This window comes from Chrysemys picta, chromosome 1 (genome assembly GCF_011386835.1).
Source record: "Chrysemys picta bellii isolate R12L10 chromosome 1, ASM1138683v2, whole genome shotgun sequence".
Taxonomy (NCBI): Eukaryota; Metazoa; Chordata; order Testudines; family Emydidae; genus Chrysemys; species Chrysemys picta.
Genome location: NC_088791.1, coordinates 216,806,406 through 216,828,251, shown reverse-complemented (window position 1 = coordinate 216,828,251; position 21,846 = coordinate 216,806,406). Strand labels below are relative to the sequence as shown.

Here is a 21,846-nt window from a genome sequence, read left to right as displayed (position 1 = left end):
AAACTGTGACACTGATTATAAAAAATGATGTCATCCATAAGGAAAACTTGAACAGTTTTTCCTCTGATCTGTCAGTTTTAACTACTTTAGGTATTCTTTGTAAAAATGGTACATTTCAGACAAAGGCAATTTAAGTTGGCAGTGTCCCTTTAATAAACCTAGTGGATGAATTCACAGAAGACTTGTGTCTTTGCTGGCATCAGTTAAGCCTGTATTTTAGAGTGTTGCTTTGAATTGCACAACTGTGAGCTATCTAGACTCATGGCATATATTCCTACCTCCATTTTAGTACTCAATACGGCTCAATGCTGCTGGGTGCTGAACACTCTGGCCCTAATCCAGCAATACACAAAAGCAAGTGAATAATCTCATTGAAGTCAACTGGAATTCATGTTCCCCTGTTTCTTAAATCATTCTCAAGTTCAGCTACTGCACCATATTACTAAACTCAGGAGCAACTTCAGGGATTATTTTCAGTGACAGTAGAGCAAACTAAAAATTGGTTTTAAAAATAGTATAGCTTTTATGAAATCCAGCAGTAGAACTCAGACATTTTAAAGAAACATAGCTTCTTATTTAACCCTTCCTATTCTACCAACTTATCTTCTTGAATTGAGGATGTGCAGATTATGAGCCCTTCATGACCTGTTGAAGATGGGGAACAATGTGAAACTGTAGAATTTAATCATTCGTTTGCAGTTTAGTGCTGGTTTTCAGAGGAAATACATTGACAAACTGATTTATGAGCACATGTGAATGGAGCTCTTGTGTATTAGTCAGACATATTCCACAAAGTATTATAGTTTTTCCTGACCACAGTAATATTCCATCTGAAATACCAGCCTCCCAAGATACTGTACACCCTCTACTACTATTAACTTACCTTCTGAAGGATTTTCCATACTTTTTGATAGAACCCTACAGGAACTCTGTTAATGGCACCATCAAGCCTTCTTCTGCGGAGCCATTGCCCTTGGCGATCACCCCAGCTGATGTCATTTACAGTAGACCCTGTAGGAGATGAAGTCCTAGTGGGAGATGATGGAATACTGCCCCTCTGCAAGAGACAGACCATTTAGTAACTACAACAGGTTAACATGAGAGCACCCACTCTTGCATGTTACACCACTCTGTTACAGTTTCAATTCAATGCAGTTTTTGGTGAATATTGACTGATTTCTTTTGAAGACTTTGACAGGAAAAGGTAAACGTTTTTCTTTCACAACGAATCTCTTCACATTTTACTTATTTGCCTCAATTTCAAAATGAACAAATGAGCAGTCAGCAAAACAAAATCAGCTTGACTTTGCAGCTTCATCTGACCCAATTAATAACGTGATTTTAGAAAAGTCTTCTGTCATGGTTGGGGTGGGGGGAGGGGATGTCTTTACTTGACAGAGCAACCACACAGACTGAATCCTAATTCTAAATGGCACTGCTGTTAAAGTACTTAAATTTGGGAACAAATGCCTCACTTCTGACTTGGCAGCACTGACTATTTTCCCCTTGCTCTCCCATTCAAAAACTAAACAGGCTGGACTCTCCTTAGCTTGAGATCAAAATATATATTGGGGATTTGGCTAGAGGTAAACTTTAGTGCTAAAAGTAGTGGGAAGGAATAGTAACTTTTTTGTAAATATGTTGTAAGCTCAATGGTGGTTTTAAGGTATACTATGAAAAGGTCACAGGCATGCAAAAGTGGTTAAACTAAACAGAACAGATTAGTAGATTTGTTTGCTCACACTGCATAGTATATGTGTATGGAGAGGGATCCAGCCATCCATGGTCAAGGGATGATTGTTAATCTGTCCATCTGACAAATATCTGGATTGCTTCTCTGCCCCCTCTAGTGCAGTATATGGGACAACTATCCTAACTTGGACTTTTTCCAGTTTCCTGATACCCAGATACAGATTTCTTTTGCGGCTATCTACTAGAGCTAAGCAAAGGAATGGCCTCATACCCCATTGAGGAGACCTTCCATTGGACTATCTCAGTAATCCCTGGGAGACATAAGGAGCAGAAATGGCATTTCCCCCATCAGACCTTTCCTGGAATTTTAAAAATTCTACTGGTCTTGCCAGCTGAGTGTATAACTTCCTTGAACAGGAGTTTATTTGGTTTGTGGAACTTACCAGCTCTGCCAAGCATGTCTGCAGACCTTATAAATTCTTTGCACCACAGCCTTCAGTGTGAAAGAGATTACAGGATCTGCAGTTGTGTTTTAAGACAAATGATGGGTCCATAATTTCAGGAAGGCACTTTTGCAAGAAGCTACAGGGGTCAGCAGGTAAATAAACTGGCCCAGCCCGCCAGGGTGCTTACCCTGGCAAGCCACGTGCCAAACGTTGCCAACCCCTAAGATATTACATCTCTCCACATGTCAGACTTATATCCTGAATGCTGTCATTATTGCTCTTGATTTCACTGTTATTTACTCTTTCAGGCTTGATCATGAGCAAATTGGGCAAACAGATTACTGCTCTTTGTTATCTGTAAAGTTGGGGCACCATCATCATTAAATTCTTATTTCCAGGGTCAGTGGAAATCACATGTGTTCTGCATTAGAAGCCCTCATTCCTTCTTGCATAAGAATGGCTCTGGCATTCTTCAGCAGCCAGTCCACAGACTGGGGAAGCAAAAGCCACCCATTTAAAGGAATGCACTGCAAAGGGCATCATAGGTTGAGAGAGACAAGGGCCCATATTTTGATACATGGGACTACTCAATAAATCACACATACACTATCAGTAGATGAAAGCCAGTGCTGTCATATGGGTATGGTATTTAGGCCAAGTAAACCACCACCTTTGCTCTCTATCTGATTATTTTCCCATAGCATTTTCCTTCTTTTAGCCTCTCTATGGCCAGCGCAGGTAGCTTGCTTTCCTGGCATTAGGTGGTCAAAGCTCAGAGTGGTCCTGGTAACAGTGCCATCATATTGCGATACACATGGGGACTGTTTACACTTGTGCCCAATTCTGTACAGCTTGGAATCAGATTATTTTAGTACTTGTGGCAGCCCTTCACACCAGTACATTTGTGTACTATTCTGCCGAACACCACAGCAGGAAACACACACAAAACACCACAGCAGTAAACATGTTAACACCATAAAGCAGCGTGTATTAGTGAATAGGAAATCAGATAGTGAAGACACATAGGTAGGTAATATTGAGGGGCTATTGTTTCATGCACTGTGTGTTGTAATGAGCCATGTTGCTGTTTGTACTTGTTCCCCAAAGTTTATACTCAGAGCTGCCCCCTGGCTGGAGGCACCACCCCCTTTTCGTTAGTCCGTGTAGCTGTTACTCCCACCTCCTCTGCTCAACTCTCACATTCTAACTGCCATAGAACCTTTGGATGCCAACATTCCATCTTGTTCTCATGGAACCCAGTGGGGATTGAACCTAGTGACATTCTAAACAACAACAACTCTCAACCCTGCTTGTAGTTTCTTCCATTGCTTCACACTGACTCAGCCTGGCAATCCTGGAATCTTTTTATAATACATGAATCATTCAATCCTCCTAAACTATAGGACTCCTGGGCAATGTTCCCATCTTCCTCGGATTTTTACAGAGAAGCAAGCGTCTCTCCCCTTGCTTACAAATATCCTTCGTGGTACTCAATCTGGGGGTTGGGGCTTTAGAGGGTATCCCCTTGTCTTAAAGGGGGAATCAAAGTAACAATAGCAGTCCCTCCCATTTTTTGGGAAGGAAGAAGCAACTTTTCATAGCTGGGCTCCTGCTGCTAGACCAAGAGAGCTGATTTATACTGTTGGTGCTTACACAAATATTTTCAAGTCAACCAACTGGACAAATGAGCTTGTTAGAGCAAAAGACAATTATGTAAAATCTAAGTTTAATGACTTAAAAGACATCTTCATATTTCAGAGGACTTTCCTTTTGAATCTAACTTGGAAATACTTAAGAGGCAGGCTCTGTTCCATGACCAGAATAGCGTGTATAGATTAAAGTGGGATTTCTTGCTAGTGTGGACAACTTCCACAGTTCATCTGTTTAAACACTCTCAGGGCTAAATTAGTGCCTTTTAGGGAGCAGTGGTGATTGGGAGTGATGCAGAGACTATTGCAAGAATTTCTGAATGTATTGTGCCCAAAAAAGAGCATAGAGTGACTATGCTATGTGATGCACATGCATATAACCAGCTTTGTTGTCCTGTGCAAAGAGGGAAAAGTCTTGCACTAGCTGTGGCTCTAGACTTGCATAAACCTTCTAGTCAACTGGATTGCGCCCAGTTCTGTATTAAAGTAGGAAAGGCTCCTTGCCCACTCTTGCACACCCATGCAGGGCCAGGCATAACTGCGCCTGGAGTACTGCCTAGAGAGGAGCTCACTGACAGCCTGATCCCACCAGTCCTTTCTCAAAGGAAACTGCTACTGAAGATTGTGGAAGTTTAGCCAGAGTAAGGTCTGCAGGATCAGAATGCTAGAAAACTACAGACGTGAATTCTAAAACGCGATATACCTACTCAATGGCTTTTCTTTCTAATGCAAAAAAACCCAAACCAGCTTACCTTTGCTGGTTTGATGCAGTATGTTCATTTTCTTTGTACAGCATCCTGACTGATGCACAGTCAAGCTTTCTTTCTCTAATTCAGCAGAGATGACAGTTAAGTAATGAAGGAGTTCAGCAGAAGTGCCAGTGCTGAAGTAATTACTGTGTGCATAGACACTTCTTTCATTTGTCCCTGTTTTGACTAAGCAGTTTATCCAGATCTCATTTAATAACTCACTACATTTGAATCAAGTGCACTGAGAATATGGGCCAAATTCTGTCCCTCTTTGCATTGGTGCAGAAGGACTAAAAAGTAACACACCTACTGTGCAGGAACCAGGCAGGCCAGGGAGAAACCACAAAGAGGTACATGGCCTGTGTCAGAAAAGTGTTTTGAGATGGTACATTGTACAATATCCATGGGGTTTGGGAGGCGTAACATGCACTGTGGGTCTGTGCACACATGGATCCACTGGCCAAAACCACAAGGGGTGGGTGAGTGTGGGAGTAATGGAGTTTATTGTCCCTTTAAGACACTGAAAGGTCTAGCATTGCCCAGTTTCAGGTTTCTGCTGTCCACTGCGGCATGATGGGAATTTGAGGGCCTGAAGCAGACAGGGCATCTGGGAACTGCAGGTTACTAGAGCAAGGCATGGTGGGAAGGGGACAAGAGCTCCCTTCTCTCAAGAGTGAGAGCCTAGTTGGAGCAGAAGTTGCTGAAGATCTCTCCATTAAAGGCCTTGAAGAAAGATGGCTGGCTGGCTGAAGAAAGTCACACTAATAAAAGCCATGGGTTTAAATTCATCTTCTTGTACTGGACCAGGATTTGGACCAGTAATCTTTGTCAATATTCAGAATGGGTGATATTTATCCATATCCACAGTGGCCAGCCCAAATCCTATGTACCATTTAACCTCCCAGGTCGTAAATGGTGCCTACATCTGGTGCAAACCCACTGAAAAGGGATGTCTTGCACCCAGCGTGTACAGCACTTGGTTCAAAGTGCAGCAAGTTATTAAGGCTAGTTGGTCACGTTTGAGAGTTATTTGGAAATGAAGAAACATTCTATTTTTTGAGTATTAAAACAAACTAAAGATCTTGCAAAGTTATCCTTGAGGATATGAATTAGGAGCCCATAAAAGTGAAACCTTTCAGCTACTAATATTGAAGATGGTCAAGACGGTATTTGGTCCTGCCATGCGGGCAGGGGACTGGACTCGATGACCTCTCGAGGTCCCTTCCAGTCCTAGAATCTATGAATCTATGAATCTATGAAAAGATTTTAACTGTACTCGACCAGCGGTGCTGGAAAAATTTGTATAGTGGAGGTGCTGAGAGATGTTGATCCAAACTGTAAACCCTGTACAACATGATGGAAACCACTTCAAGCCAGGAGGTGTGGCAGCAGCCCCAGCACCCCTAGTTCCAGCACCTATGTACTCGCCTTCACAGTGAAGCCAATCGGTCTTTGGGTGCAGTACAGGTAGGCCCTGTGTTAATTGTTATCCTACCAGCTAAGATAGCTAACATTGGACATTTGTCATTTTACTTGTATGGCTATTTGTCTATGCAGACTGGGAGAGTTTGGGAGTGAAGGAGCAGCTGACACAATGAATTAATATGCTTTATCCTTCAAATGAAAAGGCAGGCCTAATTTCAAACTCTTATTTAGATCGAGAAGAAAAAGTGAATTTGAAGGGAATTTCATCCACATCCCTAGTAGGCAAAATTACTCCTCAGTTTTATCCCAACAGGGGTGGAATAGAAGGGTAAGATATTACAATATGTGGAAACTGGCCCACACTTTGCTCTAACCAGCACTATTATCTCTTTCCTCCTATGAATTCAAAATTTATATAACTAAAAACCCCCCTGAGAATAAATTGGGTTAAACTTATATTTCCACATTACCATTAAATGGGCTGCACAGGATTTAGCCACGCAGCTCCTAGTCAAGTAGCTAAATCCATCATAACACTGAAAATTTAGAAGAATGTGGAAAATAAGATTTCTGTTATAAAAAACCAGAAATAAGAACTGGCTCTCCATGAAGGTGAATGAAACAAAAAGCTAGGGTTTAAAAAAAAACCCACATACATTTCACATAAGAAAAGCTGCAAGTTATGTTTAGACTCCCTGCAGAGGGAGAAAGGAAACAGACTGCAAATTTCTGAATGGTATTTTACCGTGAACCTGGAAGCATGCATGCTGCTGGACATGGAATGGCCCCCATAAAAGAACTACAAAACAGAAATAAAAAAAAGTCAGTCAGTCATGACAAGACAAACAAGATGAAGTGACACATGCATGAAAAGGAACAAATGTGCAATAAAAATTAAACTCATTTACTTAAGAGAGAACCATTCTTTGGGTCAAAATGGGCTCTCACACTGATACAATTTCATTGAAATCAGGGAAGTTACTCCTGATTTACATTAAAGTGAAATCACAATTAGACCCTTTATGTTTAAGGATCTTCAGTGTTTTACATTAATCTCTTACTACGCTATCACAAGCTTTCCACAGAATCTACCTCAGAGAGCACGAAGACATAAAAACCCAAATGAGATTAAAAAAGAATGCAGCTGCATCCACATGATGCATGGTCAATATTGCCAGCTTACATTTTCTCTTCAGCATCCCTTACCTTATATTAGTGCTAGAAAGAAAGTTATACCATGCTATCAAATCATGCAGGTTGTTAGCCAGGCCGGTAATACTTAGCAAAACTACTGAGGCAGTTTTCCAAGAGAAATGATTAGATGCTGGTTAGCACCTAAGGGTATTCTTAATAGCTTTCTTTTTGATTAAACAATAATGATTCAGATAAGCTGTAAAAGTACTGGGACTGATTTTCAGAAGTATGGAACACCCAAAGAAATCAATAATTGGAGCTGGAGGTGCTAAGCACATTTGAAAATCAGCTCCAATATAGAAACAGTCTGAGGTCAAAACAATCAAAATGTTCACCGTCAAACTGATGTCTTTAAGAGTTGGGTTTTTTCCCCCCCCGATACAAAAGGTTGAATATTCCTGATGGCTCAACAAAACCTACTGGGAATCAACATGAATGGAAAAAGGTCAACTCTCCTCAGCAGGAAAGAAGCCACGCAACTCCTTTTCTGTGCAGAAATAGCACCTCTCCTTCTAAAGTGACTAATCTCAGAAACATTTTCCCACCTTTAAATTTCTAAAGAAAGTTGCAACTGTGCTACATCTCTATGTAGAACAATATAATGCTGCCATCTAATGGCCAGTCAGGTATTCTAAAAGGCAGGACATTATAATGTGTTCTCTACTTGAAAGGAAATTAACTCAGATATTCACAACTTGCCATGTGACTGATATCCACACTCTAAATTTGATATAAATTGCTAGACCTCTGGAGAGACTGGAACATAGGTCATTCTGCTCACAACAACAAACTAGCAGCAGTAGCACAGGCAAAACTGCACCATATTAATTAGATCATTGAATGTTAAAGTGTTCTATATTCACAGCGTACAAAAAGCCTCTTAGTTCCCTTAGTTCTAGGACAAGTGTACGTAATTCAGTAGTGAGGGAGGAAAACATGCATTCTTATGAACATATAGATTTATTTCACCTTTTCATCAGCAGATGACCTCCTATTCATCTGGAATCAAAAATTAGTTATGCAATTAATTTAAACAAATGTACAAAAATAACCTAAAACAGTTTAAAAACAATCTGGTTTGTGTTCTCTATTGTATCTTCCCATATGCTCACTTGCTGCATGAGAAAACGTATTAGCAAAAAGAGTCCCAGTGGTCTCATTGGATAGTGACTCTTGTCCCTCCTATGCAGAAACACATGAAAAATGGATCTAAGATTTCTTTTCTGAGTGTATCTTTACATCTGCATGGAGGGACTCAGGGGGGATGGGGGAGGCGAGGGAGGAGAGTAAAGATCCCTGCTTGCAGATCTCAGTGCAGGATGAGGCTATACTCAGAAATTAAATCAGGACTTATTTATTTAGGCCAAATCATTAGACAAATTTGTTTTGGTTTAAGAATTACATTTACATGCCAAAGTAAATAAGAATTGAATGTGCTGTTCCCAGAAAAGATGTTTGCATCTAGTAATCTGCATAGAAAAACTCCTCCAGCTGTCTTGGTATCTTATTTATACAGTACATATGTTACTGCATTAATGGGGAGGTAGCTCACCAATCCCTCTGCCTACTGAGATAAGAAAACGCCTCTTTGTTTGCCTCCCAACCTACCATTTGCTAAAGTAAACAGAGTTCTTTACCTGAGACATTCTTTACCTGAGACATTAAAGATTTGTATGCCAGAAAAAACAGAGGTGTAAAATACAAGCATGAATACTGTTTGAGCCAAATCTTTACTTTGATGCGAATGGAATCTTTACCTAAGAAAGAATGATGGGAACTTGGTCTGTCAGGTGCCCTTAATGCTTCAAACCAGGAGCTGGTTGAAATGTGCTAATTTAAGAATTTTAAATTAAAACCAAAAAGGAAAATGGTTTGGAAAAAAATTTGATTTCCTTACCTCCTGCCTCCCCCCCCCCCCCGCCCTTTTTTTTTTTTTTTTTTTTTAAACAGCCACTACTACTTCAAATAATAAAGCAGATAGGAAAAGTTTGCAATTTACCATGAATGTAATAGGGGCTAGATAAAACAAACAAAAAATCAGTTTTGTCTCCTGAGTTTAAAACATGACTTTCATAAATCCTGTGCTGCTTAAAGAATGCACAGAAAAGGAGATCCTCCCACCTGTTTCATTTCACTCTTCAGTCTAGTAATGCCACTTCTTTCTGTTTTAGTTGCTCCAGTGTGCCCCACTTCATGAATAGAAATTGCAGGGCTGGAGGTAGAGGAATCTAGAGGCCGCACTAAAGAAAGAAAAAAGGCATTTTTCTAGATTAAACGTAGCTATGTTTAAGTAGTAATAAGAATACAACTTAAAACTGTATGTAGAAATTAAAGGAAAAACACCTTGTATCTCAGGACTATGCACTTTCCATGATATCTCTTTACTTCCAATAATATTAAAAGCATAAGTCAAACTTTCAAATCAGAATGGCCTAAAGTTGGGTTTCTAAATCCATATTTAGACATTTAAATATTTTTGGCCCAATTTTCAAAGCTAGTGGGAATCTGCAGCTCCCAATGTCTTCAATGGGGTTTTTTGAGTGCTCAACCCTTCCAAATATTTTGGCCTAAATATGGATTTAGGAGCCAGGAATTCCTGGGACTATCGATATGTCCTTTGAAGTTTAGACAGGCCAGATGTTTTTGTTCTCAATATCCTTCAACCCTGGTCACATTAGACATTCTCATTTTAAAAGTCTGTCTGCGTATCACTGAGAACTTGACATGGCCTAATTTTAGTGCACAATGTTTTCTGTATTCATATATATTTTAAAACAATTTGATGTGCAGTTACTTAACATGATTTGCAGACCTGTGAAAGGATGAACCTTCAAAAATGGTCGTTAGGTAGGAAGGAGACAGAGCTCTGCTTTGTCAATGTCCATTACATGCCCAGAACAAATGATGGAAACACTATAGCATCTAGCATCTATAAATATTTGCCATTCACAAGCATTTTCACCAGCTCCCAGTTTCAGACCCACATCTATGTTTTAAGTTTAATAATGAGCCTTAATTATCATCTGTGCGCACATAAGTGAAATCAACCAACACTAAACATTGTATCTGGCCTTATTTAGGTACACGGCACAAGGAGCTTCTCATTTTTGTGCCCCTACACAGAGTAGGGTTACCATTCGTCCGGATTTACCCGGACATGTCCTCCTTTTTGTTCTAAAAATAGCGTCCGGGGGGAATTTGTAAAGCACTCAAAATGTCCGGGATTTCCCCCCTCCCCCAGCAGAGCAGAGCGAGCAGCTGGGAGGGCTGCAGGAAAGTCCCGGGCTGGACTCCGGAGCAGCTGTAGAGGAGCCGGATCCGCCCTGCATTCTGAGCCGGCAGCTCTCCCCTGCAGCCCGGTCCAGCAGCACTGTGCAGGGCCAGGGACCGGGTTCTGTTGTGCTAGGGAGCGCAGCCACGTGTCCGGCTCGGCTCGCACAGAGCCCAACACCCTGTTCTGAGCAGCAGGGTAAGGGGGCCAGGGGGCAGGAGAAGGGGCAGGGAGGTTCTGGAGGGGGCAGTCAAGAAATGGGGGGGGGCTTTTTGGGGGGAGTGGAGAAAGTTTTGGGCAGTCAGGGTACAGGTAGGGGGTAGGGTCCTGGGGGGCAGTTGGGAGGACAAGGCACAGGGAGTCTTAGGTAGGGGGTGGGGTTCTGGATGGCAGTTAGGAGCAGGGGTCCCAGGAGGGGGCAGTCAGGGGACAAGGAGCGGGGGGGTGGGGGGCTGGGAGTTCTGGGGGGGAGCTGTCAGGGGGCAAGAGTGGGGAGAGGGATCGGAGCAGTCAGGGGACAGGGAGCAGAGGGGTTTAGATGGGTTGGGAGTTCTGGGGGGGCTGTCAGGGGGTGGGGAGTGGTTGGATGGGGCGTGGGAGTCCCAGGGGTCTGTCTGGGGGTGGGGGTGTGGATAAGGGTTGGGGCAGTCAGGGGACAAGAGGCAGGAAGGCTTAGATAGGGAGTGGAGTCCTGGGGGGCAGTTAGGGGCAGGGGTCCCAGGAGGGGGCAGTCAGGGGACAAGGAATGGGGGGAGGGTTGGGGGTTCTGGGGGGGCGGGAAGTGGGAGGGGCAGGGGCGGGGCTAGGGCGGGGCTCCTCCCGTCCTCTTTTTTGCTTGCTGAAATATGGTAACCCTAACACAGAGACCAGACACAAACCTAGTCCTTGTGCTCAGAGTGATCCTGGCTAGTCCTGACAGCAACCGCAGTCTACCCTAAACAGGTGGAGGGGAGAGGGCCATGCCCCTCCTCATCTGTAACATCCTGCACAGTTGGATCTATACTGAGTGGGGAGCACATACTGTGCCCTGTAAAAGGGTGTAAGACAGGAGTTGCTCTGGCTCACACTTCCAGATGTTCATTCATTTACACCATTTGGGAATCTGGCCTTCCATGCCTAAATCTAATACAATGTCTCCCAAAGCTCCCACTGAGACACCATGCATCTGTCCCCCGCACAACAACGTGGCAGGGGCTGTATGACCACACCAAAGCCCAATCCTAGAACAGTTTACATTTTAAGGATTACTCTGCATTCAAAAATGAAGAGATGACAGAACAATGAAACTATCTCTGCCATGATAAAGTATGTCACCTGGCTGATACACATGTTGAGGGGCAAGATAGGTTATAAACAGACCACTCTTTGTACATATAAAAATGCTTGATGCAATCTCACTACAATTCTTACTGTATTCCTCCTGTCTGGAAAGATCACTTATTTCCACAGATGTGTCCAAAAATGATTATATGGTTTTACAATATTGCTATATTAAAAATTCTATAGTTCAAAATAATACTTGGGGTACTGAAAATAACAGGCATGTTTGTTTTTGGATATTAAACCCTTGTGTTTCATACATAATCGGGATCTCTGCAGCAAACATTTCTAAAGAGGAGATTGCTGCTTATAAAACTTAAAATAAACTCTGCATCTAAATAGCTCTTGCTCAATATATACATGCACAAGTTAGAATACATTCAAGCAACCAAATAGACAACTTACTGCTTCTTTCAACGCCAAACTCTTTCCCACTCAAAATATGGTGCAGGAGATTTTTCATATCAAAGGGGCTTAGATTCATTAAACTTTCTGAGGCTTCTTCACCTAGTGAAAAAATACTATACTAGGTCATTCATATTGTAGTTTTTCTAGGAAAACAGGGTTAATTCCTAGTTATGGTCTGTTATTAATACTTGCTTATTTTTTTTAAAAAAAGCAAAAAGTAGTTGACAAACCCTAAAGAGGTAATCTTCATAAAAGGAACCCTAATTATTATTTGTACTAGGGTTTGGGCAAAACCTCATAGAAGCTAGTGGGTATAACAGCTATCCTTCATCAGGATAGATGTAAGAAAGAGTTAAGGCTCCTTTATGAAAGAAAATAGCTGAAACAATAGGAGCCACCACCCAAAACACAGGCCACATTCAAGGCTGCTGGTCAGGAATCTGAACTATGTGGACAGAGAAATTTTCCTGAGGATTGATTGCAAATGCGTAGGGCTGGATATTTTTATTATTGATGGAGCTGTCCGTGTAAGAGACAGAAGCGGGAGAAACACCACAGAAGCAGCCAGAGAAGGCAGCAAGGAAGCCCCAGAGATGGCCAGAGAAGCATTCGTAGCATGACCCCAAGAAAAAGTTAAGTGAGAGAAAGCTTTTGGGCAGAGTGCTGGCTGGAAAGAGGCTTGGAACATTGAGCAAAGAAACTATCTCCTGCTTTTCCATTCTTACTGTGTTCTGGGAAACAGGAGTTTGTATATTTTTTGTAAACAAACAGGATTGTATAAAAAAAAAAATCCTAACTCCATCATCAGTTACTCTTCCTAATGGAAATAACCCACAGGTTCCCAAATACAGGCTAAGTATAATACTGGGTCACAAGACGTAATTTTTTTTTTTAATCAGGGGGCTCCAGTTTGCCAGGGAGGGTAGCAAGGTCTCTGAATTCATGCCCAGAAGATGGAAAAACTGGGAAGCCTACCAGCTGCTGCTGACTGGAAGCTTCCCACACAGGATTCACTTAGTGGGCCACAGGTACTGAGACCACCTAGGACACAGAAATCTGGGCGGACCCTATGTTCACTCAGTATCAGCATCAAAATTTGATTATGATTTGGTACCAATTAACTCTTATCACTTCTGATAATTGCTCCTACTGCTAAACAGGACTATAACACCTTTAAATTTTACTGTTTGACGACTCTTTCAATTGTTCATGGATTTCCCTTTAGCTTCACTGCTTCCTCCTGTGATGAACTTCGAAGCTGTATTAGCTATGCTGTGTACAGCTCATTTATTTAATTCCCATTTGCAGTAGGATATGAGTAACAGGTGAGAACAGGTCTTATATATCCCCTTTGGGAGGTCAGGGAAATAAAATTAAAGAGAAAATATGTCAATATTCAGAAATTTAGATACTAACTCTACCATAGTCAAGCATATGTAGGACTGCAGCATGTGTGTGCGTGGGTGGGGGAGGAGGGGTGGGAGAGAAATCTAGGGGAAGGCTGAATGCCTCTAACTTTGTAATTGATATAAAGTCACTTCAAGTAGAAATTCCAAAAGCATCTAAAGCTACGTCTATACATACAGCGCTGCAATGGCGCAGCTGCACCGGCACAGCTGCACCACTGCCTGTGTGGTGAAGACACTCTATGCCAATGGGAGAGAGTTTTCCCGTCAGCATAAAAAAACCCACCTCCATGAGCGATGACATAGCACTGTCCACACAAGCGCTTAGCTTAATTCACACCGCTGAGTGACACAAATTTTGCTGATATAGCCTGTGTCTACACTAAAGCCTAAATTTCATTGAAAGTCAGGATGTGTCTACATTACAAGTGCTACAGCTACATTACTGTAGTGCTTTTGGGTAGACACTTATTACAGCTACAGAAAGTAATAAATCCACCCCCTTAAGATGTGATAGCCAGGTCAATGGAAGAATTCTTCTGTTGACCTAGAGGTGTCTACGGTGGGGTTAGATTGGCCTAACTAATTAGCACAGGGCATTAAATTTTTTACAGCCCTGAGCAATTTAGATTGGTCAACCTAAGTTTTAGTTTTCAGAGTAGCAGCTGTGTTAGTCCGTATCCACAAAAAGAACAGGAGTACTTGTGGCACCTTAGAGACTAACAAATTTATTTGAGCATAAGCTTTCGTGGGCTACAGCCCACTTCATCGGATGCATAGAATGGAACATACAGAAAGAAGATATTTATACATACAGAGAACATGAAAAGCTGGAAGTAGCCATACCAACTGTAAGAGGCCAATCAATTGAGATGAGCTATCATCAGCAGGAGAGAGAGAAAAAAGCAACCTTTGAAGTGATAATCAAGATGACCCATAGAAGGTGTGAGGATATTTTAACATGGGGAAATAGATTCAATTAGTGTAATGACCCAACCATTCCCAGTCTCTGTTCAAACCTAAGTTAATTGTATCTAATTTGCATATTAATTCAAGTTCAGCAGTCTCTCTTTGGAGTCTGTTTTTGAAGTTTTTTTGTTGTAAAATTGCCACCTTCAAGTCTGTCACTGAGTGGTTAGAGAGGTTGAAGTGTTCTCCCACTGGTTTTTGAATGTTATGATTCCTGATGTCAGATTTGTGTCCATTTATTCTCTTGCGTAGAGACTGTCCGGTTTGGCCAATGTATATGGCAGAGGGACATTTCTGGCACATGATGGCATATATCACTTTGGTAGATGTGCAGGTGAACGAACCCCTGATGGAGTGGCTGATGTGATTAGGTCCTATGATGGTGTCACTAATAAGTGCTAATAAGTGATGGTCACATAAACACCACCCTATACCGGAAACCTACTGACCGCTACACTTACCTGCATGCCTCCAGCTTCCATACAGGACACACCACACGATCCATTGTCTACAGCCAAGCTCTAAGATACAACCACCTTTGCTCCAATCCCTCAGACAGAGACAAACACCTACAAGATCGCTATCAAGCATTCTTAAAATACAATACCCACCTGCTGAAGTGAAAAAACAGATTGACAGAGCCAGAAGAGTACCCAGAAGTCACCTACTACAGGACAGGCCCAACAAAGAAAACAACAGAACGCCACTAGCCGTCACCTTCAGCGCCCACCTAAATCCTCTCCAGCGCATCATCAAAGATCTACAACCTATCCTGAAAGATGTTCCCTCACTCTCACAGATCTTGGGAGACAGACCAGTTCTCGCTTACAGACAGCCCCCCCCCAAATCTGAAGCAAATACTCACCAGCAACCGCACACCATACAACAAACACTAACCCAGGAACCTATCCTTGCAACAAAGCCTGATGCCAATTCTGTCCACATATCTATTCAAGTGACACCATCATAGGACCTAATCACATCAGCCACGCCATTAGGGGCTCGTTCACCTGCACATCTACCAAAGTGATATATGCCACCATGTGCCAGCAATGCCCCTCTGCCATGTACATTGGCCAAACCGGACAATCTCTACGCAAAAGAATAAATGGACACAAATCTGACATCAGGAATCATAACATTCAAAAACCAGTGGGAGAACACCAACCTCTCTAACCACTCAGTGACAGACTTGAAGGTGGCAATTTTACAACAAAAAACTTCAAAAACAGACTCCAAAGAGAGACTGTTGAACTTGAATTAATATGCAAATTAGATACAATTAACTTAGGTTTGAACAGAGACTGGGAATGGTTGGGTCATTACACTAATTGAATCTATTTCCCCATGTTAAAATATCCTCACACCTTCTATGGGTCATCTCGATTATCACTTCAAAAGGTTGTTTTTTTTCTCTCCTGCTGATGATAGCTCATCTCAGTTGATTGGCCTCTTACAGTTGGTATGGCTACTCCCACCTTTTCATGTTCTCTGTATGTATAAATATCTTCTTGCTGTGTGTTCCATTCCATGCATCCGAAGAAGTAGGCTGTAGCCCACGAAAGCTTATGCTCAAATAAATTTGTTAGTCTCTAAGGTGCCACAAGTACTCCTGTTCTTTTTAAGTTTTAGTTGTAGACCAGGCCTCAGTGCGACTTAGTCAGGGCAGCCTAAGGGCTTGACTACACAGCCCAGCAGTTTGGACTTCGGGGTCTGTGAACTGCAGCGCACACTAGTGTACTGTGCTGTAACTCCCCGGCCCCCCATGTGGACACTGCAGGCATGAACTAAAACATATCTAGTTCATGTTAACATAGCCCTCATTAAACAGGATTAAGTTAACACACACTAGGAACTTTTTAGTTTGTGCCCACACCATCCACATGGGGGAGTTACAGCATAGCACACTAGTGTGCGTTGCAATTCACACCCCCATAGTCCGTACTGCAGGACAATGTACACGTCTAAATAGCTAGGACACTTTTTAAAAGGAGTGTGGGTATTTCTTTATGTCAAAAGGATGCTAGGAATGCAGATTATTTTCAAAATTTGTAACTGTGTGTGTTGGATAAAGGATTTAATTAAAAAAACAGACGGTGTTTAAGCTGAGCTGTCCTGGGAAAATAAAAGCTAAAAACCACACACACAAAATTGGGAGTCTGTTTAAAAATAGAATTATTGTATTAGGATTTTTAAAGCCCCCCCCCAAGAATGTTTTAAACCCCCTCTCCCCCTCAGAATGTCTCTTTACGGTGTTTATTGAAGGGAGAATTTTGATAGAGATATTTTAAGAAAAGGGCTATGTTAAAAATAAGCAAATTATTTATCTTGTCCTATGTCACTGAAATGTTGATCATTGGGGGTGGGGAGAGGAGGGAGATTTGTTTACTACAGTATTACAGTACAATTGGACTTACCTGAACAGTTCAAACTGCGAAGCAGCTCAGTAGCCATCACCTGAATTATTAGTCCAATGCGGAGTCTGAGCATCTCTGCAAAAAGGCTGGGCTGTGACCTGACGTACATAGCCAAATACACCACTATCTCCTGGCATGAGCAAATGAACAAAGGATATCTAGTCAGGGGCATTCATCATAACTCTGGCCAGCACCAGCCAACACAAGAAACAGAAGGTACAGCATGAAAAACCTCCACTCCTTCCACGTGTTTTATACCTGGGTAAGGACTGCAATACTGATGTCTTGCCCACTGGCTTCATAAATAAGCTTTGACAACTCTTCAGGTGGCAGAGGGCTAAGGAAAGTGAACCAGACAGTTAGGAGTGCTTATGGTGCTTATTATTTTCTATATGTGTCAACTGTTTGGATTTAGAGGTTTTAATTTGAAGTGTCTAACTTAAAATGCACCAAAACAACTTTGCTTTATAGACCTTACAGACCCGTGATTCCTTCTGAAAATAACAGTTAATAATTTGGAAACTGTAACAAGGGCCTCCTGTTTGCCCTCGCTCTATGGGACCCCTGCGCCCACAAATCAGCCAGAGACTTCTTCTGGGTGCAATCACCAGTGCCTTTTATTTACAGTGTCAGCTCCCACCGCCTTTTATTCACAGACCACTCCAAACTAGCAACCTGGGGGACAGCTCGCTTCTCCAGCATGCAGGGACGCACAGCCTTTGGCTCCTCCCTTTCCTTTCTCCCCCCTTCGCTTCCTTCCTGCCAGCCCCATAGAGTCCTGCTGGCGAATAAAGCCCACAGGTGCTTCCCTTCTATCAATTAGGCATGGCATACTCAGCCAGCTCCAATTAATGCTTCTTAATTGGATCTGGGCTAACAGGGGGCTGGCTCAGGCTCTCCTGGCCAGCATCCTGTTACAGAAACACTGTATCGGCAGTAGGAACTCTGAAATACAAGACATCCAGACTGAGACAGAGCTAACACTTACGCGGTAATAGTTTTTTCACGCGGCTCAGGTGGCAGACCCACTGTAAGTTGCTTGTGGTGTGACAGAAGGTCTGTGCATGCCTATTACAGTACAATACAGAAAGCAAGAGAGCCCACTCTGTTAAGTTATATGGCAACAATGATATTTTTTTTTAATTCTAGAAAAAAAGCATTTCTTCAGTAATTCCTCAGTGTATTTGCATCTGCTACTAAATGTACAGTTCAGAGGCAGAACCTCAGCTATTGTAGATTAAATGTACATTAATGTAGATTGTCATAGGTCCACTGAAGCCAATGGAGATATGACAATTTCACCTTCAGAGGTGCTAGCTCTGGCCTATGGAGTATTCTAACGCTTCCTATATTATTATGACTTTGTTATTTACAAGATAAAATAGATAAAGTTACAAGAAAACTTCATTGGTGTGTGTGGGTGTGAGAGAGAGAATGTATGTAGTATTACAGCCAGACAGACTCTGAACAATTGTATCCCTTCAAAAAAAGAAAGATTCTCTGTATGTAATATTCTGTCCTATAGTCAGTTTAGACACTTGAATTCATTTCCAAATAGGCACTGCCCTCCCGTCCCAGTCCTGCTGTGTGTTACCTTCTTTATGTTGGTCTTAGTGCAAAGGTAGGACTGGTGTTTAGTTTAACAGCTATAAGCCCCTGAATCAAAGCCCATTGAGAGCAGAACAATGTTTCCCAACCCCCCTGAGAACTAATCATACCCTCATCCTCCCCTGCACTCCATTGTCAGAGTCCTAACATCCTAATTTATAAATTTTTCAATGCCCCATGCCCAGCTAGCCCTTCGTGGCCCCTCTAGGAAGACAGGAAAAAAACATGCTTCACACTTAGGGAAATGGTGCAGTACAGTTACAACAAATTGCTCACTGTAGCCTTTGTGTGTGTGATGGTCAAAACGCTGCAATAGCGTTGCACAGGATGAAAAGCAAGCCGAAAAATGTCTAGGAATGATAGCAATATGCAAATCTCAGGAACTTACTGTAACTACGTATAAGCACGGCAATTGGAGACTTATTTATGACAGCCGAAAGGAAATAATTTTTAATGATCAGGATGAAATCAATGGCCAGGTTTACATTACATTACAAACTTATATCAGTATAACTATGTCGCTCAGGGGTGTGAAAAATCTACACCCTGAGCAACGCAGTTATACCGACCTAACCCCCGGTGTAGACATAGCTACTGCCTCTCACGGAGGTGGATTAACTATGCCGGCAGGAAGATGCTCTCCCATCAGCGTAGTAGCTTCTTTACTAAAGCGCTACAGCAGTGCTGTACATGCAGACAAGCCCAAGGTGTAGACAACGGACTTCTACCATTTTCCTTAAATAGTTCCAGATGTTTTGTCATTCCTGTATATTTTAATATACTTAGACTTTAGACTGTAAACTCTTTGGGAAAGGGACCATCCTTTTGTACTGGCCTATGATTTCCCTGCCATTACAGGGGTCTTGGGCACTGGTGCACCTTGCTCTCTCCTATTCTCTGCCTTTGGCACATAGTCTAGTCTCCTGTGGGCTGTAATACTTTGGTCTAATTTTGATTGTTGGGTTTAGTGCATGGGTGCTGATGGCCTGTGAAGTACAGGAGGTCAGACTTCTGGTGGTCCCTTCTGGCCTTAAATTCTATGACTGGGGCTCCAAGGCACTACGGTAACACAAATAAATAATTATTATATTCAAGACACCTTTTTATTTTTTAAAAAAATCTTCATCTAACCTTCTCCAGTACTGCAGAACCTTTCTAGTCTCACTTCACTAATCTACAACCCTCATGTCTCCAAATAACCAGGCAACCTCACTCAGATTTTACCTTTCTCAGAGAAGTTCAAAGGCAGAGTTTTATTGTAAGGTTTCATGTTACTAAGCCTTCAATGCTGCTCTAAAATATACTACAGCATTCTCTTTGCTTTAACACACTTGATGGAAGGTAAAACCAGAATGGGGTAAACATAGGCCACATTGTAATTTGTGTTTTGAGTGTTAATAAACAAAACTATTTGAGAATATCTGTTTCTGGGGCACACAGGAGGGAAACTGAAGACATTGGCAACATTTGTGTTTGTTGTACCTCAGCCAGAACTTCCACTCTCTTTTTGAGTATGCCAGAGATGTAACGAATTAACCCCCACTCTTGGTTCTGGCCTGCCTTGCTGTAGAGCTCATTGAGCAGACAATGAATGGTGACTCCATACTGGCCATTCAGCTCTGTATCCCAGTCTGGGCCTCTGCCGGAAGAAAAAGCAGAAATGACAACTTTGGTGCCCAGGAGCAAAGAACGCAGATTTCTAAAGACAATCCATGCAGAGACATGACAGATGGTGAAAGCAGGAAACTGAACCTCCGTATGATCCTGCAAGGTGCCAAGCAGTCTGGCCCTAATCCAACAGATCACTTGGGAAGGAATTTACAAGCACAGAGGGCAATTAGGCATCTATTAGAAGTTAATAGGATTTGGGCACATAAATCTCTTTGGAAATCCCACACTTACATTCTTGCTTAAAGTTAAGCATGTGAGTAGTCTCGCTGAAGTCAACAGAGCGGCTCTCATGCTTGAAGTTAAGGGTTTATTTAGATACTTTGTTGGATCAGGAACAAGGTGCTCAGCACCTTGCAGGACAAAGCCAAATAACAATAGCTTTCACCAACAGTGCTGAAGATTGAATTAGTTTCTTCAATGTGTCAAGGGTTTCTCATAGATTTTTTTCATGTTGCCTTTTCTCAAGTTGTTAATCAAACTTTCATACTATACCCCATTAGATTTGACATCTTCTGGGCATCAAAAGAAGGTGGTAATGCTGCTGCTGTTCATCATGGTGAAGATGTTGAAAGAGGTAGTGAGTTTATTTTTGCAACTGTGTTTGGGGTTTGAGAATTCTGCACTCTAGCAGTAGGTCATAGGAATCCAAACACTCTGTAGAAAACTGCTGGAGATTATACAAATTAAATAGTGACATTCTTCTTGGGAAACTACATCTTTCATATTTCTAAACTTCTGGAAGGGGCATGAAGAAGAAGTTCAGATGAACAAAAAGTTTATCTCCTGTGTTCTTAACTCCCTCCAAGAGTTCATGATGGTGAAGAACTTGGCTCCCTGTTGATTATGCTTCATAATATTACCACAGTGCCCCCCCCCCAGCTAATTTTTGTGGGAAGCAGTGCATCAAAGGGGGCTTGCCTTTGGAAAGATGATGTTGCTGTGATATTGGCCCAACGCCGTGGAAATGTGGTGGGTTGATATAAAGGGCAAGGGAGAAAAATGAGAAAGATCCCAGAGCCAAGAAAGGCCCTGCTGTGAGAAGCAAAACACAGAAGTATACAAAAGATCATGTGTGCTATTAAGAAAACCAAGCATTGTCCCCCACCCTTAAGCTAACTCTCTGCCAATATCCTGTAGTGTTTCTTCAACATAAAAAAAACCAATTTAGTATGTATTAGTAAATACACTCTTACAAAACTGCTGTTGGATTAAATTTGTGTTCTGTTCTCATCAATCCTGTTTAGTTACTGGGCTATTTTACTATGTTTAGCAGCTCCAATTAGACATTCCCAAGAGTGTTTTGAGGATTGTTGGATTTTAGCCATTGGGTCACTTTAACATGCAAGAAACAAATAAAAATTCATTAAAACTACATTTGCACTCCATCCAGACAAGCGGTACTCTTTTATATACTGAAAAATAACACAACGAAACAATTTTGCACTAAATGATCACGTGCCTACCTACCTGTGTATAAAAATTCTACCCCAACTTCTTGTGAACTTATTGGTGTACAATAATATTGTATCATGTACTGTATTTTGCGAATATAGAAGACTTACGTATTTGATTTCAGTGAGCTTTGTTCCAGGCCTCGAGTGCCAGTGCATTTTTTATGTTA

At 41.9% G+C, this 21,846-nt stretch overlaps 1 protein-coding gene across 25 annotated transcripts in view; it reads right to left on the bottom strand.

Annotated features, from left to right (window-relative positions):
• Positions 1-21,846, bottom strand: part of PHKA2 (phosphorylase kinase regulatory subunit alpha 2) — a 67,962-nt gene that overhangs the window by 8,093 nt on the left and 38,023 nt on the right. For 9 of the 25 annotated variants that reach the window (XM_065580005.1, XM_065580016.1, XM_065580007.1 and 6 more), the window contains 7 exons: positions 20,037-20,193; positions 17,935-18,014; positions 17,205-17,283; positions 16,947-17,076; positions 12,152-12,253; positions 9,277-9,395; positions 884-1,057 (listed from right to left, as the gene is read on the bottom strand). In XM_065580005.1, coding sequence (XP_065436077.1) covers positions 884-1,057; positions 9,277-9,395; positions 12,152-12,253; positions 16,947-17,076; positions 17,205-17,283; positions 17,935-18,014; positions 20,037-20,193 — 841 coding nt within the window. Of the gene's footprint in view, positions 1-883; positions 1,058-4,539; positions 4,615-6,706; positions 6,761-8,124; positions 8,155-9,276; positions 9,396-12,151; positions 12,254-16,946; positions 17,077-17,204; positions 17,284-17,934; positions 18,015-20,036; positions 20,194-21,846 lie in introns of those variants that run through there. The other 16 variants (XM_005281565.5, XM_008170222.3, XM_008170221.4 and 13 more) reach the window with 5 other exon arrangements.